General features: G+C 39.8%; 1 protein-coding gene and 2 pseudogenes across 1 annotated transcript; all 3 read right to left on the bottom strand.

Annotated features, from left to right (window-relative positions):
- On the bottom strand, positions 1-14334 carry LOC129357006 (kinesin heavy chain-like; annotated as a pseudogene).
- A 2891-nt stretch (positions 14335-17225) lies between these two features.
- On the bottom strand, positions 17226-19573 carry LOC129357009 (NLR family CARD domain-containing protein 3-like). Its single transcript, XM_055026534.1, has 2 exons — positions 19040-19573; positions 17226-17331 (listed from the first exon to the last, which is right to left on the bottom strand). The coding sequence occupies exons 1-2, from the start codon at positions 19558-19560 to the stop codon at positions 17226-17228; spliced, it is 627 nt and encodes a 208-aa protein (XP_054882509.1). The 5' UTR covers positions 19561-19573.
- A 2613-nt stretch (positions 19574-22186) lies between these two features.
- Positions 22187-25951, bottom strand: LOC129357008 (aurora kinase A-B-like; annotated as a pseudogene).
- Positions 25952-27586: the final 1635 nt, after the last annotated feature.

Genomic DNA, 27586 nt, shown 5'->3' with positions numbered 1-27586 from the left:
CTCTCCTCACAGGAAGCTCTTTATACGTCGGTTCTGATCGTTTCTGCAGGCCCTGAAACCCAAACAGAACCAGTTAGATAAACATCCAGAGGTCACTGCGGTTCTGGTCTGGACGGTTCGTCTGTACCGGTACCGTGTAGGTGGAGTCATCCGGCGCTCGGCGGTTCTGAGAGACACAACGAGAAGAAACAAGATGAAGCATCTGAACAGAACCAGAACCTTCAGAACCGGACATCTGGACTCACCCGTCCTCGCTCCGGGTCGGTCATCAGCGGCTCGTAGGTGTCGCCCGTCGCTCTGCTGAGAGACTGAACACAAAAACACATGAAGACGAATTCAAGAGAAAATCTGAGCTGCGACAACGACGAGACGACGGGACTCACAGCGTAGGTTCCATCGTCTGAGCTCTTCGCTTTGGTTCTGAAGAACTGGAACACAGAAGGTCCAGAATAAGTTCTGAAAACTCACAAACCGTCTGAAAGAACGAATTATAAAAAATATGTTTGTGATGACAGTTTGTTATGAAGCTGATCGACTGTGAAATATCGACCTGCAGCAAAAACCACCAATCAGAGCCAGGAGGAGGGCTTGGTGCTGACAATCATTCTCATGTATCACTGCTGAATGTGTTAAAGGCAGAAAAATGACTTAATGTTTCAGGAAAACTGTTTATTGTTTTCCTTTTTCTACCAACAAACAGGTTTTAATCTCAACCAGAATTTTATTGAAGGATAGTTTTGATATTTTATTTCACTTGTTTTATTGATTTTAGATATTTAAAATGTTTTCCAGTTCTAGCTAATGGTCATTAAAATGTAAAGTTTACTGATCTGTCTTCTTGATTATGATAATCTTGGTCTTAAATAATAATGTGTTCCTGGTTTGACCCGTCATGGAAACATGTTCTGCCTGGTTCTGCCTGGTTTCTGTTGGGTTTGGACCCACCTTCTCCTTGATGAACATGCCGGTCATGATGAGACCGTAGAGACCCAGAAACCCGTCCAGGTCTGGCTGCAGCTGCTAGAATATGTGTGTGTGTGTGTGTGTGTGTGTGTGTGTGTGTGTGTGTGTGTGTGTGTGTGTGTGTGTGTGTGTGTGTGTGGGTGTGTGTGTGTGTGTGTGTGTGTGTGTGTAGAGGGATGTTGATTTAATGCTTAGGAACATTTTCCATCAGCAACAAACTCAGCAAGATTTAAAGAACAATGGCTACAGAGGAGGAGGAGTCTCTGTGGTTACTAACCAACAGCGGATGAGGAAGAGTGAGGATGGGGACACAATGCAGACTCAGCAGATTGTAACGTTTTCCACGTACCGTTCCTCCAGCGGTTCAGTTTCAGCCTCCAGCCTCTGGATGGCGCTCTTCAGGCTCTTGTTCTTCTCCTTCTCGTATTTCTTCTTCCACTCCTCTGCGGTCAGCTCCAGGTTCACACACACCGTGTTCTTGATGGTCTTCGCCCTGAACCAGACAAGATGGCCACCATCAGTCCATCACAACATCTGCACATCAGGAGGGTTCAAATGTATTTGGGACAAAATAACTGAAAGCCAAAAAAATGACATTTTTAACAAATAAAATCACAAAAATTGTTGTGATTCTTTTAATATACTCAACAATAAACAAAGCATAAATATTTAAATTTAAAAAGTAAAATTACTCAGAGAATTTTTTGTAAATTGAAAAAAAACTGAAAAAGTATTTATCTACTCTTGCTAATAAAAATAAATGTCCTGGAAGCTTGAATCCAGCAACTAAAAGCAGATTTTAGTTCATAGATGTGAAGTTTTGAGTAAAAGACAATGAGTGCATGTTCTAGATACCATGACAATAGAAGGAACCAAAAGCTAGAAACAGATGATCACTGTGTGATGCATCTAACATGATTTTCATTTAAAAGTTGTAGTTTTGTCCTGATTTCTTTTCTTTTTGTGCTTTGAGTCCCGCACTAAATCAGTCCTCGGGCCGTAAATGGCCGCGTCCCTCACTTTGAACACCTGAGTTAGTTTGCAGAACTGACATCAACTTTCACCTGCACACGACCCAAAGATCTGAAACACTGCAGGCGAACATACATGACATCTGACACGCATGGTGGTGGCAGTATCATGATGCGGAGCTGATTACACTCTCAATTCATTGCAGAGAGAGGACACAATAAAAAAGGGAGCATCACTTTTAAATTCCCCAACTTTACTTCAAATCAACATCTACAGATGGGGTGTCCAAACTGCGGCCTGAGGCCATTTGAGGCCCCTGAAATGATATTTGTCGGCCTCCAGACAACAAGTCAAGAAGAGCCTCCAGCACAAGCAACAAGAATGCAGCGAATGGTTTCTGGATGGTAAGACAACCACAAAACACTTGTCTTTTCCAGCAGCCATTGTATCAAACATACTGAAGCTCAGCTTGGGTTGCTAGGTAACTGTTTGCTAATTTGTGACGTTACATTCTGGAGGTTTTTAGTAAACCAAAGAAAACAACAACAAAATAACATTAACATTTAGTTTTTCGCAGCGTTTGGACTGTTCCTAGAAGCAGCCGAGATCCAAAACCTGAATGTGTTTCCTTTAGCTGTCGCTCCAGAGAAGAAGCCAGGAGTACCTCTGTCCAAACATGAGCGTGGACTTGGTCTCGGCCTCGTTGTAGACGGACGGCGAGCAGCAGATGATGATGGTGGTGCGGCAGTTTCCTCCCAGGGAGTCCTGCAGGATCCGGGTCATCTTGCTGTCTCTGTACGGCACGTGGTTTTCTGGGGGAACCGGATCAGATCAACCACCTCCAACTCGCTCCATCAGAACCTCAGGGAGAACCAACTCACCGTTCCCTCAGCCAGAGCCGAGATGATGTTCCCCAACGCCGACAGAGATTTGTTGATGCACCGCCCCCTCTGCTCCGGTCTTGCTGACCTGTCAAACAATCGGACTTTATGAATCTCACAGCTCAGCAGAGGAATGCGACCTCATTAATCTCAGACTGACCTTCTCGCTGCCGGCCAGATCCACCAGGTAAAGCTTCCCTGACAGTTTCTTCTCCGTTTCCACGTTTTCCTGCTTGATGTTGATCAGAAAGATGCTGTGGCTGCGAGAGCTGTGCTCATTCATGTCTGCAGCAGAAAACAGAAAAATCATTCATTAAAAATATATATTATTCATAAATCATCTTCTGCTCATTTTATGTAAAGAAAGTCCCTTTTAAATAAGCCAACGCCACATAGGCAATGATGACAGAAGATAAAAAAGTCAATCAAATGTTGTTTTAATCCATTTTCTGCAGCAGTTGCACATATAATCATTTTACCAGATTGTGTTTTTGGTGAGAATTTCCCAAAAGATCGTCTGATTTTACTCCATCCAACAACATAATAAAGATATTTAGTAGGAAAAATAAACCCTAACAGGAAATATTTTACCAGCAAAAATATGTTTTTGAACAAGATTTTTGATATCTTTATGGAAATATAATTTTTAACCGAATATTTTTTTGCAAATGCATTTTAAATGCTCTCGGGCTTACTGCACCCTACTGGCCAACAGTAGGTAGTTCAGGGTTATTTTTGTACTTTTTGATGTGAAATTTCATTTTGCCACAGAAAATCCACAGTATAGCAGCTGAAACTGAGAGAAAATGTGTTATTTGTCTAAATGATATCAATAAAGGCATGCAGCAACAAAACACAGATCAAAAAGTTCATGATTGCAAAATTAGACTTCAGTATAAAACAAAAAATGGTAAATCTGCAGCAGGCACAAAACATGTCTTAGACTTGTTCTACATATTTTCTGTTTTTGTAAAAAGTTATAATTGAATAAATGTGATAAATAAATATTTTTACGTACTTGTCACTGCCACGTGCCGATTGGCCTTTCCCTCGTCGATGACGTCCATCACTTCCTCAGGACTGGACACGAAGCGCTCAGTGCAGCCCTGAAACAGAGAGCAGGCCGTTACAGCTGGAACAACATCATTTACAGATAAAAACATCGAAAATATGTTTTGTGTCAAACCAGATCTAACCCTCATTGAAGAAGTTGAAACTCGTCTTACTGACCTTCACATAGGGCACTCTGTTCTTGTCTTCATGCAGCGAGGTTCGTCTTCGACACTGAAAGCAAGACAAAGATCTCAAAACTCAGCTGGTGCTAGAATTGAGAAAGATCCTCAGTAAAATGTGGATTCCTGAAGGTCAGAACGTGGAAGTGGGAGAACAGACTCACCGTCCAGCAGGTCTCTGATTTTACCCAGGTAGATTTCAAAATAAGAAACCTGCAGAGAGAACACACAAATTTAGAGTCTGGTCACTGCTTACTGAGAATTTAAACATTTTGTATTTATTATTACTCTAATCATAAATGTAAGGTCTACTAACCTGGTAGTCACGTACGACAAGGGAATCAGTGACTATAAATCTTTATGATCAATTAGCGTATCAGAAACTAGGTTCATCTCAGGAGGAAAAAGTGAAACAAAGAGTTGAACAAAACACATATTTATTACACATTTTGGCAATAACACGAACAGAACAAAATAGTCAATGTTTTCCTCTAGGAGTCCTAAGTCAAGTCAGTCAAGTTCAGGGGTTTCTTTTCCTTTGATTCGGTTTCAGTTCAGTTTTCAGATCTGAATGTCATGTTGTAGCTAACCCTAACCCAATCCCACCCATCTAGTGGAACAGAAGGTTCTTCTTTGGCATCGTAGTGGACACAATGTGAATCTGATCTTGTGGATCCTGGCTCGCTGTTTTTCATGTGTTGTTCCTCAACACAAAAAAAAAACAACCTGCATGTAGCAAAATATCTTTCACTATAGTGTTATTATGCAAATCTAAGTCACCTCAGTGAAATTTTATCTCCTCTCCGTGTAGATAAAATTATTTGTACTTGTGATAAATAACTTTTGTCTTTTAACTCAACAAACATCACAAATAATATTCACTGAATTTACATCAATATCTTATTTTTTAGCACTCTTAAATTCCTTACAGCGAAATAAATTAAATACCTCATCAGTATCACCATTTCAAAAGAAAAGGTGCAATATCAGCAGAATATTAGCGAGAAACATTTCTAATTCACTTACAAACATCATGTAGAAACATGCATTCTGACCCATAAACAAGTATCGCCGATTGTTTTTTTCCTTTCAACTTTAAACTATAAAATTTCATGACAATCCAACCTTTAATACAAAACAGCAAAACATTAGCTTGTGGCTAATCGATAGCTAACGAGCTAATTATAGCACAGAACTCACCGGAGAATCGCAGCAAGAAAAAGAAATAAATTAAATCTCAAAATCTAATTCTACATTAGATAGATTTAATCTAAAAAATTCTTTAATTTTTAGATTAAATCTAAAAAACATCGACATGACGGCACCAGGTCCAGTTGTGGTTCTGCCCTCTGACCTCTTGGCCTCCTCCGGCCTGTAGGTAGAGATAGGCCAGGTTCTGGAGCCACAGTGATGCTGATCGATGATACGAACTGGATTCTGATCCGAATCCTGAGACGGATTCAAGCTGCAGCTTCAACATCAGAACCAGATGAAGTTTCTTCTAAAGAACATTTTAGATTGAGTCTCTGAATGTAGGAACTGATTTCATAAACAAGAGAGTCAAAGAGAACCGGGTCAGAGATAGAACCGGGTCAGAGATAGAACCGGGTCAGAGGTTAATGTTATTTAAATACTTTTATGAATTGATAATCATTTCAGTTTGAGGTGAGTAAAATTTAATTTGCTGCTTTTGAATAAACGTTTATTGTTTCAAAGAGAAAAACAACAGAAGTAAAATGTATTATTTCAAATGAAAGCTAACAAAGGAACTCGTTTCTATGGCTCTTAATGTGAAAGTACTCACCGGAAAAGAATGTAGTTTGTAAACGCTCTAACTTTATCAAGTAGGTGTAGTTATCATCTGGGTCCGCTAGAGGGCAGAAACCGCCCTGCTCTGATATTAATAGTTCAGTTCGCGGCTCTGCAGCTAAAACATCAACATCATTCTGACTGTTTGCAGGATAATTTAACTTTTCATAAATATTTTCCTACATTCAGACTGGAAGCTCAGCATCTTATCGCGTCAACCAGAGTTTGTTTCAGTTCTGTTGGAGCTGAAGCTCCAGTTTTAAGAACCACAGCTCCTCTGAAGCCGCTGCTAGTCTGTTAGCATCTTTAGCTCCGCTCAGAGTCTCTGCGGGATGTTTTTCAACTCTGTGGAGATGCTTCTAGTTCACACTGACAGATAAAACTCTGATTTCATGTTAAAATATGAAGAAGATTTAAGAAATAACAGAAACACCAAAAAAGCAACAAGGGCTTCATTAGCGGGAATATAGCTAACTGCTAACTTAGCCTTCTGGCCCCCTAGTGGACACTAGGGGCCCAGACTGTCCAACGTCTTCAACTACAACAAGAGTAAAGCCAGAGAGCATTTATGTGAATAGCACTTCCTTTGGATTCTTTCAAAAATAAAACAATGACCCTAAATTCTCCCGTAAGTACATTTTAGCTTGTTTGTTTATTATTCTATCAGAAAGCATAAGTGGGTAATTTACTTAGGAGATATAGATGAGTTATCAATATGTTAATAACACATCTATATATCAGTCAATTAGACCGACTATAATAATATTAATAATATTAATATTTATAATGAAAATGACATAAATGTGATAAACTTAAAAAACGTCAAACCAGCTGCAGCTCTACAAACTCACCTCTATATTGAAAGCGGGGAATTTCCGCCCTCTCGTGTCCATAGTGGGAACTACAGTACTGATAATGCTGCATTTACTTTTAATATCAATTAATGTGGAATTTAGAGAGAAACTAACAGTCTTCCTGAGACATATCCGCAGTTTTCTGACTCATATTTATACTGACACATTTTACTTCACTGGTTGGAGTTATATATGAAATGAAAATAGATGTAAATCATAAAATAAAGCTGCTGTTTTAAACGTTTTTTCTAATAAGATTTTTTTTCTAATAAAATCTTGCAGTGACTTTTATTTAACAGTAATGTAAATCTGACTTGATCTGACTTCATAAACTAAAACTTAAAACAAAAATAAACATCAAAATGACTGTAGTTATGATAGTTCACCCACCAGAGGGCAGTAAGAACTCAATCAACCATCATAAAACCGATAAACTTTAAACTTTTCACTAAATAGTTTCTAATGACAACAGCTTTATTAACTCAATCCTATGAATAATAATCTATATATTTTATACTTGTATGTTATTAGAGACGGAGATAAATTGGTAAAATCATTTAAACACAAAGAGAACAACAACTACTCAGAAAGTAATCATTTCTATTACTCTTGATAAAAATGTAGCTGAAAAAACATTACATTTCATTCTGTAAATATATATATATATTAACTGTGGCTAATTTTGAGAATCAAAGTGTCAAAAAGCTACAAATATTAACAAAAACATATTTATTAGTGATAAGCTTCAATCAGCTGAGATCAGAGCATCAAGCTGGATAAAATCATCGAAAGGTTGTCCTTTCGATAAAATGGAAAAGTCAATAAAGGTTTGATAAATAAATAAAAAATATCCGCGCACTGTAGCAAACAGATTAACTTTTAATTTTGTTTTCTGGAAGAGACTCGCTTTCTACCGCCCTCTTGTGGTCACACATTGTAACCACACACTAAAATCATTTACGCTACTTTAATAATAAATCTATGAGCGATTATTAATTTCCTTAATCCTTTATATAAGTTTAATAATACATTAGTGAGTGATGATCAGTGAACTTAAGTACAGTCGCTGCTGTTCAGCATCAGAGTTTAAATCTGCAGCTGCTGATAATCAGTTTGTGTGTAAAACAAGATGCTGCTAGTCAGTTAGCATCGTTAGCTCCGCTCAGAGTCTCTGCAGGATGTTTTCATCTCTGTGGAGCTGCTTCTAGTTCACACTGACAGATAAAACACTGATTTCATGTTACAATAGGAAGAAGATTTGAGAAATAACAACAGAAACACCAAGAGAGCAACAAGGGCTTCATTAGCCGATCGGCAGCGGGAAACCAGCTAACTGCTAACTTAGCCTTCTGCCCCCTAGTGGACACAGTATGTAACGACAAACAGAGTAAAGTTAGAGAACTAATATGTGATTAGCACTTCCTTTGGATTCTTTCAAAGTAAAACACAAGGAACTAAATTCCCCCGTAAGTACATTTTAGCTTATTAGTTTATGAATGTATCAGAAAGCATAAGTATGTCATTTTCTTCCGATATGGTATAAATTACATTATTGGGCTCTGCAGCCAAATTATCGTAATTATTCTGTTTTCCAGAAAAAATAAATATTTCAAAAATATTCTCCTGACAAAACAGAAAACAAAGCATCTTGGCGAACAAACCCGTGAATTCTTTAATCAGGAAACATTAATATGTAATTTACTTGATATATAGATGAGTTATCAATATGTAAATAACACATCTATATGTCAAATCAACTATCAGTTCGTTAGACAGACCATAATATTAATATTTATAATGACAACTCGCCTCTATATTCAGAGCGGGAAATTTCCGCCCTCTGATGGCCATAGTGGGAACTACAGTCCGGATAATGCTGCAGTAGTTACGTTTAATATCCACTTAATGTGGAGTTTTGAGAAAAACTAACAGTATTCCTGAGTCCTATCCACAGTTTACTAACTCAAATATTATTCTGACATATTTAAATTCGGTGTTTGGAATTATATATGAAATGAAGACAGATTTAAAACGAAAATAAAGCTGCTGTATTAAACTCTTTTCAGGACGTTTTTCTGATCAGATTGTGTAAAATACTGAAGTGACTTTAAATTAAAAACAGTAATGTAAGCTGACTTGATCTGACTTTATAAAATGTAAAATTAAACTAAAGATTAACATCCATTGAACAATTTACAAGAAGAATGTCTGTAGTTATGATATTTCACCACCAGAGGGCAGTAAGAACTCAATCAACCATCATAAAACTGATAAACTAAACTTTTCACTAAATTGTTTCTAATGACAACAGCTTTATTAACTCAATCCTATGAATAATAATCTATATATTTTATACTTGTATGCTATTAGAGATGGAGATAAATTGTTAAAATCATTTAGACACAAAGTGAACAACAACTACTCAGAAAGTAATCATTTTTATTACTCTTGATAAAAATGTAGCTGAAAAACATTACATTTCATTCTGTAAAAAATATATATATATTAACTGTGGCTAATTTTGAGGATCAAAGTGTCTTCCTGAGTCCTATCCACAGTTTACTAACTCAAATATTATTCTGACATATTTTAATTCGGTGTTTGGAATCTCTGCGAGATGTTTTCATCTCTCTGGAGCTGCTTCTAGTTCACACTGAAAATCCAAACATTAAACATGAAAAAACCTTACGGGGAATTAAATGTGAAAAATTGATACAGTTTAAAATATTACGAGAGGTTGGATTCAATGAAATTTGTTGCCGAGTCTGCAATTAATTTTTCGCAATCAATCAGAAAACCATGACTGAGTTAATCTGTGAATTGATGTATCATATGTATCATGTATGTATTTAAATACTTTTATCTGTCTGAAGAAATAAGAATTACATGTGGAATAAAACTCAGCGGAGTTTAATTTGCTGCTTTTGTGTATGGTTTTGTTGTTTAATAAAAGTTAAATATATTATTTCAAATAAAAGCAAACAGTAAAATGACCCGTTTCTATCGATCTTAATGTGAAAGAACACGCCGGAAGTGAATGTGCAACGTTAACTCTCTAACTTTATGACGTGGCTGTAGTTACTATCTAGATCCACTAGAGGGCAAATACCGCCCTAAACTGATATTAATAGTTTAGGAGCCACAGCTCCTCTGAAGCTCCTGCTGGTCTGGTAGCATCGTTAGCTCCTCTCAAAGTCTGCGATCTGGTTCATCTCTGTGAAGCTGCTTCTTCTTCACAAACAAAACATTGATTTTATGTTAAAATATGAAACAGATTTAAGAAATAACAGTAGAAACACCAAGAGAGCAACAAGAGATTCATTAGCTGATCAGGAGCGGGAAAGTAGCTAACTACTAACTTAGCCTTTTGCCCCCTAGTGGACACAGTGTGTAACGACAGCAAGAGTAAAGCTAGAGAGCAGATATGTGCAAAGCACTTCCTCTGGGTTCTTTCAAAGTAAAACACAAGGAACTAAATTCTCCTGAAAGTACATTTTAGCTTGGAAGTTTATTATATTGTAAGAAAGCTTAATTGTGCAATTTTCTTACGATATTATTATTATTATATAATTGGGCCAAATTATAGTAATTATTCTGTTTTCCAGAAATAATTATTCTTAAAAATTCTCCTGACTAAACCGGAAACTCAGCATCTTGGCAAACAAACCTGTTATTGTATTAATATGTACCTTATTTGGTAGATATAGAGTTATTTGTATGTAAATAACACATCTATATATTAAAGTCCATTAGACAGACCACAATATCAATATTTATAATGAGAAAGATATAAACGTGATCAACTTAACAGAAGTCAGAAACCAGCTGCAGCTCTACAAACTCACCTCTATATTCAGAGCGGGTATTTCCGACCTCTGGTGGCCATCGTGGGAACTAAAGTCTTGATAATGCTGCACTATTTACATTTAATGTGGAGTTTAGATAAAAACGAAGTTTTCCTCAGTCATATTGACAGTTTACTAACTCAAATATTATTCTGATATATTATAATTCATTGTTTGGAGTTATATGTAATGAAGACAGATTTAAAAAGAAACTAAAGCTGCTGTGTTAAACTCTTTACAGAGTTTAGGACAAAGAATTTGATCATGTCAGAAAACGGCCACATGACCATGATAGCGATTGAGTATGCAGATCAATCAAAACCCAAATTAACGAAAGGTTTTCATCACGGGAAAATTGGACAGATAAAGTTTCTCTGAGCCACAAAGAAATCCCACAAAACAATGTGGCACATCCAGTTCACTTCAGAACAATACGCTTATTGCTTGTTGTTGTGAGCTTTCTTGCAGATTCGTGATTTTTCTGATCAGACTGAATAAAATCCTGCAGTGACTCTTATTTAATGACAGTAATGTAAGCTGACTTGATCTGACTTTATAACAGTGAAAATTAAACAAGAGAAACATCTGGTTGAACAATTTCTATTGATGATGTAAATAATGAATAAATCCAGAACGACGGCAGGATGACCGATGGAGAATGTCCTGATATGTGAGGAAAATTAACTGTTTCATCTCATGAACATATAAACTTTTATCCAAGCATCATCAGAGGTGGAGTCGCTCGTCCCGTCTGTATCAGCGCTGAATTTTCCTGCGTACCTGAACACATCTTCAGTAAAACCAGCCTCACTGAAGTCAATAGACAGAGCTACGTTGCAGGAAAACTCTGAAGCTTCTTGCTGGTTTTGGCCTCTAAACTGAGACGCGCTCTCATAAGGAGTGAAATGTTGCACTAGGTGCAGGAGATGACCTTTAACCCCTGGTCCCAGGTTTAGGCGGTGTTGAGGTGAAGAGCGAGGCTCCTGATCTGCTGTGAGTGACGTGACGCTCGGTGGAAGTTCTGCATCCTGTTGCAGCTTCATGTTGGAGACGTGAGGTTTTGCTTCTCCTGTCAGGGATTTGATGGGAAACGAGTCACAACATTCAGATGATTTCATCACTTTGACGATGCAAACTCTGGTTCCTCAGTGTTTGGTCTGTCAGAAACGCTGGCTCAGGTTTCTCCTCTAGTTTTTCTTTAAACTTGTTCCACTTAAATCCACACAAATAAACCACAGAAAGTTATTTTCTCATCTTCTGATGCAAATTTGCATCCATCAACAAAAGCAGGAAAATAAACTGTTTCTCCTTGAACAAACAGCTGTGCAAACTGATCCATCACATCTGTGAGCAACATGGAGTCGATCTCTGGTTCACCTTTGACCTTTTCTTCCTTCTTGTTGCATCAGAAACTTAAAGTGAATAAAGACGTTTGAGTGAAACCAGGTTTCAGGTGGACTGAAGTCGTCTCACTGTGAACTTCATCAACTTTCTGCTTCACAACAAAACCTTTCAAATCCAAACACACATCCAAGCAGCCGAGTCCAAATGATCCACGTTCAAATATTGTTTCTTTCTCTGCAGGATCTGGTCAGGACGTCTGGATCTCAAGTGGATTTAATGCCACAGATCCAGAGGAAGTTTTACTGTTTGGCTCTGAATCTATAGAGCTGCTATCATGTCTGATTTTAGATCAACTTTTTCACCTCAACAGAATAAAATGACATTTTGTCCCATTAACAAACTCTTTAAAGCTTTTTAATGAAATTTATGCTTCATGTTTTGCTCAATTCAACTTTTCTAACAAACTCAGAGTATTTTTCTCTCTTTTGTTCCTGCAGATCATCAACAGATCAGATGAAAAAATAAAACTGAAAATCTTCAACAATCGACGTCTGGAAAATATTTGAAAAAGAAAATGTTCTGAGGTCGGTGAGCGCCTCGTCCGTCGGCCTGTTGCTGCACCTGCACATGAAACCAGCGGAAACGCTGTCGCCATGGAAACGACACCTTGGTCCAAACATGGAGGAGGCAGCATCATGCTGAGGGGAAGCTGGTCCCAGTGGATGCTTTTCAAGGTCATAGCGAAAGTAAAAACATTATTTTATTAAGAAAATAAAACCTTCTCAAAAATAAAAAAGACTTTTTACTCTGAAGAATTTTAAAGAAGCAATAAAATGATAATTAGTTTCATTAGAATGAAAACTATTTGGATGAAAATCTAATTAAAACTAATATTTTCATAATGACGACTAAAAAGAATCTGAATTTGTAATAAAACGTTTTCTATGAAATAAAAGCCAATAAAAAGAGAAAAGTGTCTTAAAGCCATGAAGTAGAAAGAGAAATAAAGCGTTACTTCTAGAGCAGGAGTCGGTCCAGCGCTCCGGCAGAGGTCGTCTCCATGGTGACCTTCAGCGTCTCCTCGACCTCTTTGAGCCGAGACGGCGAGGCGGTCGGCGTCTCCGTCCTCTGGAGACTCACTGGACGTCCTCCTGTCCCTCTGCCTGGTGGAGGACAGCAGATGCTGCAGGACGCCGCCTTCCTTCTCCTGCAGGAAACACAGAGCCCGCAGCATGACGCTGCCACCGCCGGGCCCCCAGGGGCCGCTGGAGTCTGGCTGCTGCAGCAGCAGGCAGGACAAGCTGCAGAGATGAAGGCCTGGAGGCGTCTTCATCACACTGGGAGGTTTCACCAGCTGTGTTTCCATGACAACTGTCAGCAGATCTCAGTCCGTTTTCTGCTGATGTGAAGAAAAACAAACACAGACTGAAGCAACGTTTCCATGAAATGAAAATCAGGTGAATCATTTAGGAAGTCATTAATATTCATGGCAGACACCATGGAACAGTTTCTGAATAAACTTTATTCCCAATAAAGAAAATAGCAGCAGCAGTAATATGCTGGAGATGCTGAGGAACAAATCCACAGTTTACAAATCAAATTCAGGTTAGAAGTTTCATAGCTTTAGAGTCGATGCACATCTTTAAAGAGTCCATAAAACATCTTAGAGAAACTGTAAAAACTCTGAAGTTGGTTTGTTTTCAGCTCATTTACAGCATGTAGAGAAACTTGCCAACAGGATCACAACGTTTACAATATTTTCTTTCCAACCAGATTATTATTGGAAATACCAAAGCAAACATGTTGAACAGTCAAAGGAATAAATATATTACATTTCCAACTAAAGACAATATTGAAGACACAGAAAAACGTTTTTCGAAAATTCCCAAAAAAGGGTGAAAGTTTCTGGTTCCAAGTTCCTCTTTGGCCGAAAGGCAGCAAATATTCACCAGGATGATGATAATAATCATATTTATTGATTCTCTGCTAGCTTTATCTTGTGGTTGTGTCCCACAGAGGGGATCACAGCAAACATTAAGTGCCTCAAACAAAAACCAACCAACAATGAAAAGTTGTTGGCCCCGCCCTCACAGCTGCTACTAAAGACAAACAATCAGAACAAAAGGAAAACAAAACTCTAAAAGACAGCAGGCGGCACTGCAACCACTGTAAAAACATAAAAACGACTGAATACTTATTCAATCATTTTAATCAAGTCAATCTAAACACACATTAAAAACGCTGCCTGCCCTGCATGGCACAAATCACCATCAGCTCAAATCTGGTGGATCCACCAAATAAGAACAAAACATAAAAAACATGCAATTCATCTTTAATAAAACAACAGTATAAAACGTACCTACAGCGTCGAGCACCAACACCCAGGTAACGTGACTCCCACCATCAACCAACAACGTGTGACCCAACCACACCTGAATCAACCAGGAAATCAACACCTGACCTCCAGTTTCCCCTTGATGGAGCCTCAGGCTGCGGGGAGAGCGACACCTAGTGGCGCCACCTGTTAATGACAAAAGGAGCAAGAGGATCGATATTTGGAAAATATTTATTCAGTTCTGAATTACAATATTTAAAACCTGCAAAACTTTGACGCCTCCCGTACTTTATTATAGACACAAACACTTTCTTGGCAATAACCATGTTTGTTCCCAATCAATATCTGAATAAAGATTGTTTCCAATAAAAGATTGAAGCAGCTTTGCTAATATTATTCATCTGAATTATTTCTCTAATATGTTGATTTCTGGTTTTCATACTAAAGAACGGCTCTGAATGACCAATAAATGACTCTGGAAATCTGGAATATTGGATCTGGTCTCAACTGAGGTTGATATGAGAAACTTGATAGAAAACAACAGAAAATTCTGCAGGGAAAATTATATTTCCTAATAAATTAACCATCATTAAACAATTGTTTACAGATAGAACATCATTTCCCACATAGTTCTAAAGAAATAGGGATTTATGCTTGAAGCTAATGTTTGGTTTTTTCCCAATAAAACAGTTTATGAGGGGAAAGTTATGCTTATGATAATGTCCAGGATAAAAGTTGTTGTTTATGGAAGCTGTATAAATGAACTGGAGCTTTTCTATTTTCTTGATAAAAAGTCTTTAAACCAAAGATTTAAAGACTCTGTAGGAAGATTAGAGTCTAATGAACAAAAACACAAAGTTTATAAAACCTGATGATCATTAAAACTGTTTGAATCCAAATGTTTCCATCATCACACATCGATGCTCTGAGCTGCAGCTTCAAATACAAACATTATTTTCACATCATTTATGTGAAACTTTTGCTAAAATCATTCCGGGCTCAGAACCGACCCGGTACCGGTACTGTTATCGGTACCGTCCACATTCTCAGAGAGAAAGGATAATAATGGAACCATCAGTTTCTAGCAGGTGTGTGAATTATCGCTCGGTACCAGAGTTACAGAGACAGAACCGGGTCCCGGACGGAACCGGGTCGGTCGGTACCAGAGAGCAGGCCGATGAGCAGCATCACCACCCATCCGGACCAGGCGTCCAGGAGGCTCTTGATCAGCTCCCAGATGGACTCTTTGCTCTTGCTGGTGATCTGCGGGACAAACACGCACACGGTGAGCGGGTGGGCATCGCCCCACAAGCCGAACCCAGCCCTCCAGAACCTTTCGGTGCCGGTCCGTGTCCCTGGACTTCTCCCTCAGCCAGTCGATGGGTGTGGAAATCCTCGTAGGTCCCCACGTCGGGGAACGGCTCGTCCAGGAAGTCCATGAGCGACCGGCCCCGTTCATGTCCTCCGTGGGAGTGGGAGGGGGACACCTGTCCACGGAGGACATCAGCAAGCTGCGCTCGGTACCGTGATGCCATGACAACGGCCTTACCTTCTGCCGCCGCCGCCATGTTGTCCTCTTGGACGCGTGGACTAATCCCGGCAGAACATCACGCAGGACATTTACACAACAACCACGAAGAGACCAGCAGCGACACAGACTGAGGCACCAGCCCGCAGCTCTCGCGATACCTACCAGATCTCGCGTTACTTCACAGCAAAGCTCGTTCAGCAGTGAAATGAGCGATAAATACCGGAAGCAGTTTTTATAAATTGATGGGTCACAAATTAATATTTTATTCTCTACAAAGAAATGAACTTTGATTTATGATCAATTATATAGAATTATTCACAGAAATATCAATAATTATATCATTAAAATACTTCAATGTCTCCAGTCTGCAGCCTTCAGTCTGTAGAAAACACAGAGATCCTTCAGTCCAGAATCTTCCAGGTTGTTCTGTTCTGTTCAGGTCCAGTCTGTCAGATGGGTCGGGTTGGACTTCAGAGCTGAGAACAGAGACGTCCAGCTGGTCTCTGAGAAACTGCAGCTCCACAATCTGAATAAAGAATAAAAGATGTGAACCAACAGGATGCAGTTTAAAACTGAAATATGAACAAATCAATAATAAAAATGTATAAATTAATTTCCCTGAATGTAAAAGAAACATGATGACTGATTCTAACATCTGATCCAGTCAAACTGGTTTAAAGAGTCCAAACCAGAAACCAGAACATTTGATCACAAAGAAACTCAAAGTTTTCTATCAGTCTGGATGAGTTGAGCTATTTCTGCTGTTCCTGATCATCAGACCCACTTGGTAACTGGATCAGAACCAGTCAGGTTCTTCATTAATGGCCTTTGGGTTCCTATTAAAGCTGCTGAAAGCCATGGAGGCCATTATTTCCTCAGGAGACGGTTCCTCTCTGACCCGGCCCAACAGAACCACAGCCTCAGGACAAAGCTGAGGAACCTGCTGCTGCTGCAAACCTCACTTTCATTCATTGCATCTAGATTTGCTTTTCTACAATCAGTGGTTTCTTAGACGTCATTAATGAGGATTTGAACTCGTCAGTGTTTGTGGCTCTGGAGGATCACATTTCATTCTGATGTAAAGAATCAGAAATAAAAGCATCTGAATCTTTACCAAACTGAAACATCTCATCATTCATTCACAGCATTTCAATTATTTTACTCATTTTGTTCATCAAAAAACATTTTAAAGAGAAAACTGAAAACAAAGTTCAATAATCTCAAAGTCTGAAATAAAAATAATTAATAAGGTCAAAGTTTTTAGAGATTTTATTCTGATAATTAAACAGGTTGTTTTTAAAATAAATATATTTAACATTAAATTGATTAACTATTGATTAAAGAATCAATAAATGATTTTATTGAATAAATAGAGAAAACAAACCTCAGATTCTTCACTTTACTGACTGAATTCTCCAGGATCTCAACCAGATGATTCATATCAGATTCTCCGCTTTTTCTATGTTGATATCTGATTTATTTCCAGTTCATCAGATCTGGGTTTGGACTTCAGAGTCGAGGCCAAAACTTCACATTCAGCCTTTTGGAGCGAACAGTCACCAAGTCTGTGATTAGAGAATAAATTCAGTTTTCTAATGAATCATCTGGATCATAAACAGACTAAAATATGATAACAGTGATGTCATCATCTGATCATCATCTGATCAATATCTACTGATTTGACCCCACAGAGAATCTGTGCAGTTCCTGGTTAAAGTCCAGGTTCAGGTTCTGGTTCTGGTCCAGTTCTGGTTCTGGTCCAGGTTCTGGTTCTGGTCCAGGTTCTGGTTCTGGTTCTGGTCCAGCTTCATGTCCTCAGACCTTCAGCTGCAGTCAGATGTTGAAGATCTTCTATCATCAGTGAAGGAAAGTTCAGTTTCTCTGCAGCAGCTGATGAAGAGGCTGACTGAGCTGATGAAGGAAACGACTGGAGATGGAGAGGAGGAGGAACTGCTCACAGCTCTGACTTGGACTAGACCGTTTAGACCAAGCAGGAAGTGAGTTATAATGAAGTGAGCAGAACAGGAAGTCCAGCTGCTGTGGACCTCTGGCATCTCTGGGTTTGTTGAGCCACTATCTGCTGCATCATCATGAATAATAGTAATATATTGTATAGAAACATGTTTCCCAGCAGCAGGTTATTAAATGCTGCCAGAGGAAACTGGGAGCAGAACAAACACATGATGCTCCAGTTCTGTCTCCGTTCATCTGCTGGATTTGATGCTTTAACAAAGTAGAAAGTGGACAGTCGTCAACCTGCTGCAGCTAAAAGCTTCACGTTGTTCTGGTCGTCCTGCAGAGCAGCAGCAGAACCGTCCTGCTGCTCCTTCGGGTCAGAACCGTCCTCTCAGACTGTGGATCTGAGAGAACTGGGACAAACTGGTTGGAAGAGGGACACATGTCTCTGCAGTGGTCTGTCCATTGTCTCAGAACAAAGGTTTGGATGTCAGGAGAAATTGTTGCTAAACTCCTAAAGAGCTGAAGAGCAAAACCCCTGGAGAGACGGAGCGTTTGGGTCCAGCAGCATTTCATGGTGAAGCAGTGAAAGTTCTCCAGTCACTAGAAGAGGCTGGATGTCTCCAGAGTTGAAGCTCATGTCTCTGCAGGTCTTCATGGAGGACACCTAACAGCTTCAACAAAGGCTGCAGATGAAGAGTTGATGAGGAAAATGGTTCCAGCTCTGGAAGCAGATTCTCAGCTTTGGGAGGATCTGACAGAAACTAGAACTTTTTCTGGAACCAGACGACAAAACCACATTTTGGTCTCATTTACAAACTCAGAGGAAACTAGAGGGAGGAGGAAGAGGATGATGAAGATCACACTGTTCACATAGTTTATAATTAATGCAATGGTTTATTTGAATGGTCAACATTTTTATTAAACTGAAACAATAATTTTATAAAACAGTCAAAGATCCTAAAATGTGACTGATGGAGCAGCGGCTCAATGAGTGAAGAGTTTAAAGTTTAAAAGTTTCTCAGGCTGATTGGATCTTAGAGAAAATAGATTTTCTAGAGTTCAGGGTTTTCTATTCATTTCATCCTGAAAACTGATAAAAAGTGAAATATTTTTAAAATGATCAAAATGTGTAAACCAGAAGCTGCATCTGTCCTGGATGAGCTGAATGTTTAGATGTTTGATTGGCTGAAATAATCCAGAGGATGAAGGAAGTAGATAAGAGCAAAACATCCAGAATCAACTTGAAGACAGAAGAAGAAACAGGAGGACAATAGAGCTGAATCAGCATCACACAATGAAAACATCTGGACTCACCGAGCCTTTCTGCAGTTCCTCACAGCTGGAACCAGTCTCCGTCGTCCTGATTCTGATGTGTTGTACTTCTCCAGGTCCAACTCATCCAGAACCTTTGACATCTGCAGCATGAAGGCCAGAGCTGAACAGTCAGTCACTGAGAGATACTGCCCTGAATCCAGCAGCTGTTGGATCTCCTGATAAAATGAGACGTCGTTCATCTCCACCAGACAGTAGAAGATGTTGATGCTTCTGTCAGGAGAGATTCTATCAGTGTTCATCTTCTTCAGGTTGGTGATGATTCTCTGGATGGTTTCTGGACTGGTCTCTGTCTGACCCAGCAGATCTTCTAAGACTCTCTGGTTGGACTCCACAGTGAGACCATGAAGGAAGCGGACAAACAGGTCCAGGTGGCCATTTTGACTGCTGAGGGATTTCTCCATGACTTCCTTCATGAACTCATCTAGAGATGTTTCTCTGTATTCGTCTCCCAGGAACGTCTTGATCTCCTCTGACTTCCTGCTGGTGAAGCAGTGGAGCATGTAGACTGCAGCCAGAAACTCTGGATGCTCAGATGAACAAAGGAGTAGACGGAGACCTCGCGTGTCCCTCTCTCTCTTTTAAACATCTCAGTGAAAACTCCTGAGAACAACGCAGCATCTTGGATGTTGATGCCGCACTGTGTGAGATCTTTGTCATAGAAGATCAGGTTTCCCTTCAGCAGCTGATCAAAAGCCAGTTTTCCTAGAGACTCAATCAGCTTCCTGTTCTCTGGACTCCAGATAGATTTGCTCTTTTTTCCTCCATCATATTTTTCCTCCTTGATGTTGAGTTGAACCTTCAGGAACTCTATGTACATCTCAGTCAGAGTCTTGGGTAGTTTTCTCTCTCTCTCTGGTCTTCATCACATCCTCCAGAACGTTAGCAGTGATCCAGCAGAAGACGGGGATGTGACACATGATGTGGAGACTTTTGGATTTCTGGATGTGGGAGATGATCCTGCTGGCCTTCTCTTCATCATCTCTGAATCTCTTCCTGAAGTATTCCTCCTTCTGGGGGTCAGTGAACCCTCTGACCTCTGTTACCATGTCAACACACTGAGCAGGGATCTGAGGCTGATCAGCAGCTTGCAGAGACTGGAGAGGATGAGGAGCAGAGAGGAAGATGATCTTACCGAGCAGGAGGATCATCATCATCATCATCATCATCATCATCATCATCTTCCTCTCAGAACAGAGAGTCGTCCATCGGATCCCAGCAGCGGATCACCTCTGACTCCAGATCACCGTTTCTACTGGAACCAGCAGAGACACGCAGGAAGAAACTCCACTGCTGATTGGCTGATTCAGACGCTGCTGAACCGGTTCTGATCCAGTTCTGAGGAAAGGCGGACCTTCAGTTTCCTCATTCAGCCATGGAGCTGTGAGGAGGTTAAAGGTCAGGAGCTTCAGTTTCCTCATAGTTTTGTTGGAGTTTCATCATTTCTGTCTCTGTGATCCTCCAGGTCCGTTTACCGGTTTCAGGACCGACCAGAACCCTGAGAAATAATGAGATTTGGTTTTATAAAAACAGGTTTTAATGCTGAAAATGATCAGGTGTTACAAGCCATAATGTGATCCAAACGGATCAGAACCAACTTTATCCTGGTGTTTTTATGGTGTTACTAACTCACCTGATCCTCCTTCACTACTGAACATAAACTTCTTTAATCTTTGTCTCTTTTAGCCTGGAGGCTTTAAGATGTTCAAATAGTTTGTCTCAAACGTTTCCAACGACAGTTAAAAACCTGCAGAGTTACAAACAGGTTTTAAGTTGCTGCAGCCGTTCACTGGAAGATGTTTTATGAGTTTCTGTCTCTGCTGTGCAGGAATGTTTCCTCCTTCCTCAGTTTGGGTCGAGGTTCATCTGTCACACAGACAGCCTCACTTTTAACTCTACAATATTTAATTTAATGTCTTTGCTGCATTTTCTAACAAACTGCTTCTGATAAAGCTTAAAATGTGACATTTTAGAGATTGATTTGCTCTCTGTTGGTGCCTGGTTCTGGTTCTGGTTCTGATCAGGACAGATTGATGGTTTTCCAGCCTGTCAACCAGTTTGAACATTTATTTATAACCTGAGAAATAACAGAGACAGTTTCATTAGTGCAGATTAGTAGAAGATTAAAGGTAAAATAATAATGAACAACATCTAAAAATGAAACATTACTGTGTAAAAGTTTTAAAGCCGTCAGTTTGATTCAATCTTGGTGTAAAAACGTCTTTTGACTGTGATCAGCTTTACAGGAACATTATTATCTCCTCTGCATCTCCACTGTATTGATCCAGATATTAATCAATGATCTGGGCAGAAGAAAAAGACCCAGAAAGGAGGAAATAGTTTTTATCATCATCCAGTAACTTGTGGATGTTTGTTGTTAAAGTTTCAGTCAGTCGGATCCATCCAGTCGTCTTTCACTACATGACCGACTTCAGTTCCTGATCCTGTTTAAAATAGTTTTTTACTTTTCTAAATAAAAAGACAAACATTTCAGAATAACTCAAGAACCCTGGCCTTCTTCTTCTTCTTTTCTATTATGGCGGATCGCAAGCAACTTTAAGGTGCATACCGCCACCTACTGTACACGAGTGTGTAGCAACAGTATTTTACATCAGTTACATATTTTGAAGATAAATAAATAGTGCTTTCTTTAATATGCAAATATCCATTATATTTCCATCATTCCCCAGTATTCCTTTCAAACTCCATTCTTGATCTGTCCTTCCAACTATTCTTCTCAATTTCTCCCTTTCACATTCATGTTTTACAGTTCATTAATACATGTTCTATGTTTCTCCACATTCTTCACACATATCATTGTTTTTCTTCCCTATTAAATATAAAGTATCATTTCAATATTATCATTTCTACATACTATATAGTATGTCGAAATATTGAAAAAAATGACATACCATATTGTCAAAAATAAAAAAAACCGACATACTATATTATGTTGTCGAAATATTGAAAAAACGACATACTATATAGTATGTTGTCGAAAAAATGAAGAAAAAACGACATACCATTGCAGCAGCTTCCTCAAGTTGCTCATTTGACCTATTGCCACCTCCTCCACTTCATTAGCCAGTTGTGGCTCTTGCTTCATTAAGAAGCATGTTTATTTGAGCTTCAGCTCTGAATGCGTCCAACGCTCGCCCAGAATGTGCGAGGCCGAGCACATGACCAGAGGTAAGGCTGTTCTGTTATGGTCTCCGGCTGTTTCCCCGTCTGAAAGTCCGTCTCTCTGGTTCCGTAGAGGACGTGAAAATTGGTCTTTTTGTTTTCCCGCGGCTGCGTCTCACCTAGAAGGACACAGAGGGAAGAAAATCTCAAACTGACAACGACTTACCAGTTAGTTTTCATGGAAAACCTGCAGAGATAATTGACTTTCCCTGCAAAAATGTTGGGCTCAAACAAAACCCCTCGGACGTTTCAGCTTGACAAATAAACACATTTTGTTCAGCATAAAGAAAAGGATCAAATCTTACAAGTCATGCAGAGTGACATAAAAATGGAGCAGGACGTCTTCCTGGAAGCAGACTAAAAGGAACAACATCATATATCCATAATACTTCAATGTTTCAATGTGACTGCTGCTTTACCATTTTAATACTCTTTTGAAAAATAAATCTAAAAGTTCAGAACACATGTTCCAGTTCAGAAATGGGGATAATCTCCCTTCAATTTCTGCTGGATTAAAAACATCTCCACCAAAAAATCTACAGCTAATTTGTCTCTCTTTCCTCTCGTGTGTAAATATGTTTACAAAACAGAATTCAAAACCCCCCAAAAAATTCAAAACATGAAAGGATGACTTTTATTAACATGATTCCTCTTGGCTGTCATGTACTTTTAAAATATTGAGAACTGTCCTTCCAAATCAGTGGATCCTGGACACGGAAGATGGAGCCGGTGCTGGGAAAGACGTACTCAGAAATGACTCACAAGTCGTGGGCGTCTTGGTGGAGCGTTTGAGGACCCAGGGATGGGAGACGACGCCTTCAATGGGCAACCTGTGCATGGGTTGGGCTGCAGCAGCTTGGCCAGCAAGTCTTTAGCTCCGGCACTAATGGAAGCATGTGGAGGGGAACTGTACTCCACCTACACCAATAATAAATATTAACAACATGTTAGCTGGTCCGTCTGCCTAAAAGATTTTTATTTTGGATCTCTGTGCTCCAAAAAGCTCAAATATTTGGATAAAACTCCTGTGAAAATTAGGAATTGAATTATTGCATTCATCAGCATTCTTACCTTAGAAATCCTACGGTAGGTTCATCGTGACTTTTTGTTTCAAATGAACGTTTTCCAACAAGACACTCATAGCAAAGAACCCCCAGACTCCACAGGTCCACCTTCTCATCCTGAGTTTGGTCGTCCAGCGATCCACACAGGGTGGACCTCCTGCATGGACAGAACAACACAATGTCAGAGCTGAAATGACTACAGAGCATGCTAACATGTCAGCATGCACATACCTTAAAGATGGAATGTGAACAGAAGAACCAAAGTCAGCGATCTTCAGCTCCCCGTTTCCTCCCAGCAACAGGTTCTCTGGTTTGATGTCTCTGTAGTGGAGCGCATCTGCCAGCTCCATGATGCACTAAAAACAAAGCAAAACAGAAAGTAGCTCATCTGTGAGCTTTAACTAGACCAGAGGCAAGTTATGTTTAAAATGCTTCGTTATTTAATTTGCGTTTTACTTAGAATTACTAATCGGACTTTCTGAACCGTTTCAAATGTTTGTCGCCGTTTATCGACATGTTGAACTGAGTTGGTCAACTTGTTGCTTTCATCTGTTTCTTTATTATTTATTAAACTACTGGAGCTTCTGGTGGATTCAGCTGCACTGATGCTGCTTATCAGCTACATTTATAATCCACAACTTTTACACCAGTTTTCAAATCATAAAACCGTTTTAAATGAATTCAGATGGTCAATACGAAACATCGGATCGCTGCATCCAGACGTTAAACTGTCTAAAATGGCCGTCGCTTCTACGTTACATATAAATATTATATTCCTGTCTGTAAAGAGACTCTGTGTCTGTTACGAATTTCTCCTTTTGAGCTGAATGGTTGCAACATTTCTCCTGCATGTTTGCACGTCTGCATCGCATTTGATTGGATGCTGGAATGTTCTGCTGCGTTTCGGGTCCAGAGAGTCGTTTGGACCGGACCTTAGAACCGACCTGTTTCTGTAGATCTGGGTCGGAGTGGAACCGTCAGGAGCCAGGCTGATCTCCACGTCTCCTCTGCCCGGAGAAAAACAAGAAAAGGCGACTCAGATTCACATTCAAACCTCATGAACTGAAACTACTTTCCACAAATGTTCACACAAGTGTCGCAGCTTTCAGCTCAGGAATATCTGAGGAATCTTAACTAAACTGAAATATTTCCTGGTTCAGGATTTCTCTTCTGCACGTCACAATTACACCCAGTGAAAACCTTTTCCAGTGAACTGACACATCAACACCACAGCAGGTTTTCGTTTCTCTCACTCTGCCAGTTACTGATTTAGGACTTTTCTTCAACATCCTGGAAACAGAACTGCAGTGAAAACAGAAACAAATGATTCATCAGAGCAGTAGATGGCTGTTCAAGAAGTCCAAATGGAAACCTGGACCTGGTCGTCCGCTTCCTGCTGGGTCTGTCGCTGCAGACCAATCAGAGACTCGTACACACAGACAGGAAGCAGCTCAGACCAATGAGGAGACAGTTCAGTACATAAAGAAGAACATCAGCGACAATCTGCCTGTAGAGAAGATCATCAACCTTTTCCACTGTCTGAATGAACTGAACCATCGTTCTCTAGTGGAGGAGATCCAACAGTCTCTGAGTTCAGGACGTCTGTCCTCTGGTAAACTGTCTCCTGCTCGGTGGTCGGCTCTGGTCTTCATCTTACCGTCATCAGAAAAAGATCTGGATGAGTTTGATCTGGAAAAGGATTCTCCTTCAGAGGAGACTCTTCTCAGACTGAGAGGTCAAAGCTGCTAACAAAGTCATACAAGTACAAACAGAGCCAGATACATCTGGTTCATCAGGCTCAGCTTGCTTTATTTGTTCAATCATTTGTTTTGGGGCGATTTCAGTTCTTAGATTCTTTATACTTTAGTTTTGAAGTCGTTCTTTAAACTTGAACATGTGAGTATTTGAGGCTGGAAGCTCTCAGCCCTGAACTCCATCACCTTACAGAGCTACAACCATCTGGGAGGCGGGAATGAAGACGCTCTCCTTGGGAGAGACGGTGAAAATGGCAGACTGGAAACTGAAAAATTATTTAAATATAGTTATTCAAAGAGAAACTCTGAGCTTTAAGTCCAACAGACCTAAAGCTGTTGGCCTGAACAGCAAAGTGCCAAAGTTTGAACCGATTCTGTTTTTACTGGATGCTGCAGCAAGTATGAAGTCAATCGACATCCTGAGGAGTTGAGGACACATGAAATCACTTCCTGTCTCCTCCGGTGGGTTTCAGGTGAGGTACCGCTCACCTGAACAGCGCCCTCTGCTGCACTGGTGCTGCTTCTCTTCTGGCTGTTGCATCCAGTGGAGACCACAGCTCACCTGGAAAGATGAACAAGTCATTATTGATAATTATATATGGCAGATGAAATGCAGCAATACTGTGAAAAGTTCATTACTAAATAACTAAAAACTCTCCAGAGTTTCTCCTCCTGCATCTTATGAATCGTAGCTTCAGAACCTTGAGCTGCTTTTAGCCTCTATTTAGCTCAGAGTTTTGAGCCGAGGCTCCAGAAATCAGGTCATTGTCGTGTTACTTCATGTCTCTGTTAGGAAGGACTCAGTTTTTCTAAAACTTGTTTGAATTCCAGCGTGTAAATGAGTCTTTGTCTGTGAAATGTTTGCTACCTTCAGGGTGAGTCCTTTGCGGCAGCCATCTTGGGATTCTGCTAAAGAAGAGGCCCGCCTCAAACACAGCTCTTTTATAGAACCGGCTGCACTTTGATTGGCCGGCAAATTGAGAGGCGGGGCTTCACTGGTTAATTGATGGACTGCTGGATGTAAGGGCGGCCATTTTGAAAGCTGCTTTGGTGCAAATGACTCAATAAATAAACTTTGTTGGCAGAACAGCAAAAGTTTGACTGGATTCTTCTTTCCACACCTTTTAGTATAAAAGTCACATTCTTTAATAAATTATCACAAACTCTTGTCTCATAATTCAAACTGACCTTTGTTATTCCAACTGTAATTTTCTGTTTTATCTCCAGAGAATCTCTAAAAGTTGAGACTTTAGAGAGAATCTAAAATCTCTCTAATTTATATTAGAGAGATTTAATCTTTAATTTTTAGATTAAATCTAAACATCGACATGACGGCACCATCCAGTTCTGGTTCTGCCCTCTGACCTCTTGGCCTCAACCGGCCTGCACAGGTAGAGATAGGCCAGGTTCTGGAGCCACAGTGATGCTGATCGGTGATACGAACTGGATTCTGATCCGAATCCTGAGACGGATTCAAGCTGCAGCTTCAACATCAGAACCAGATGAAGTTTCTTCTTCACTGAAGAACATTTCAGTTTGAGTCTCTGAATGAAGGAACTGATTTCATGAACGCAAGAGAGTCAGAGGAAACCGGGTCAGAGAGAACCGGGTCAGAGAGGGAACCGGGTCAGAGAGGGAACCGGTCAGAGATGGAACCGGGTCAGAGATGGAACCGGGTCAGAGGGGAACCGGGTCAGAGATGGGGCTGCTCTTAATGTTATTAAAATACTTTTATGAATTGATAATCATTTCAGTTTGAGATGAGTAAAATTTAATTTGCTGCTTTTGAATAACAGTTTTTTGTTTCAGAGAGAAAAACAACAGAAGTAAAATGTCTTATTTCAAATGAAAGCTAACAGAGGAACTCGTTTCTATGGCTCTTAATGTGAAAGTACTCACCGAAGTGAATGTAGTTTGTAAACGCTCTAACTTTATCAAGTAGGTGTAGTTATCATCTGGGTCCGCTAGAGGGCAGAAACCGCCCTGCTCTGATATTAATAGTTCAGTTCGCGCGGCTCTGCAGCTAAAATATCAACATTATTCTGACTGTTTGCAGGATAATTAAACTTTTCATAAATATTTTCCTACCTTCAGACCGGAAGCTCAGCATCTTATCGCCTAAACCAGAGTTTGTTTCAGCTCTGTTTGAGCTGAAGCTCCAGTTTTAAGAACCACAGCTCCTCTGAAGCCGCTGCTAGTCTGTTAGCATCGTTAGCTCCGCTCAGAGTCTCTGCGGGATGTTTTCGTCTCTGTGGAGATGCTTCTAGTTCACACTGACAGATAAAACACTGATTTCCAGAAACCAGCTGCAGCTCTTCAAACTCACCTCTATATTCAGAGCGGGGTATTTACGCCCTCTGGTGGCCTTAGTGGGAACTACAGCCCTGAGAAATGCCGCATTATTTATGTTTAATATCCATTAATGTGGAGTTTAGAGAAAAACTAAAAGACATCCCGAGTCATTATCACAGATTTCTGTCTAGTTTGTTATTCAGACATATTTTGATTCACTGTTTGGAGTTAACTTT

The sequence above is a fragment of the Poeciliopsis prolifica genome, unplaced genomic scaffold (genome assembly GCF_027474105.1).
Source record: "Poeciliopsis prolifica strain line A6 unplaced genomic scaffold, Auburn_PproV2 SCAFFOLD217, whole genome shotgun sequence".
Classification (NCBI taxonomy): Eukaryota; Metazoa; Chordata; class Actinopteri; order Cyprinodontiformes; family Poeciliidae; genus Poeciliopsis; species Poeciliopsis prolifica.
Note: the sequence above shows the minus strand (reverse complement) of the source record. Positions and strands in the feature narration are given on the sequence as shown.

Excerpts from the sequence above, each read along its gene's own strand:
- LOC129357009 (XM_055026534.1), bottom strand. The coding sequence starts at position 19,560 with ATGCTCCACTGCTTCACCAGCAGGAAGTCAGAGGAGATCAAGACGTTC. Across the intron at positions 17,332-19,039 it reads AGGAACTGCAGAAAGGCTCG|ACTTGGTGACTGTTCGCTCC; the intron begins GTGAGTCCAGAT and ends CTCTAATCACAG.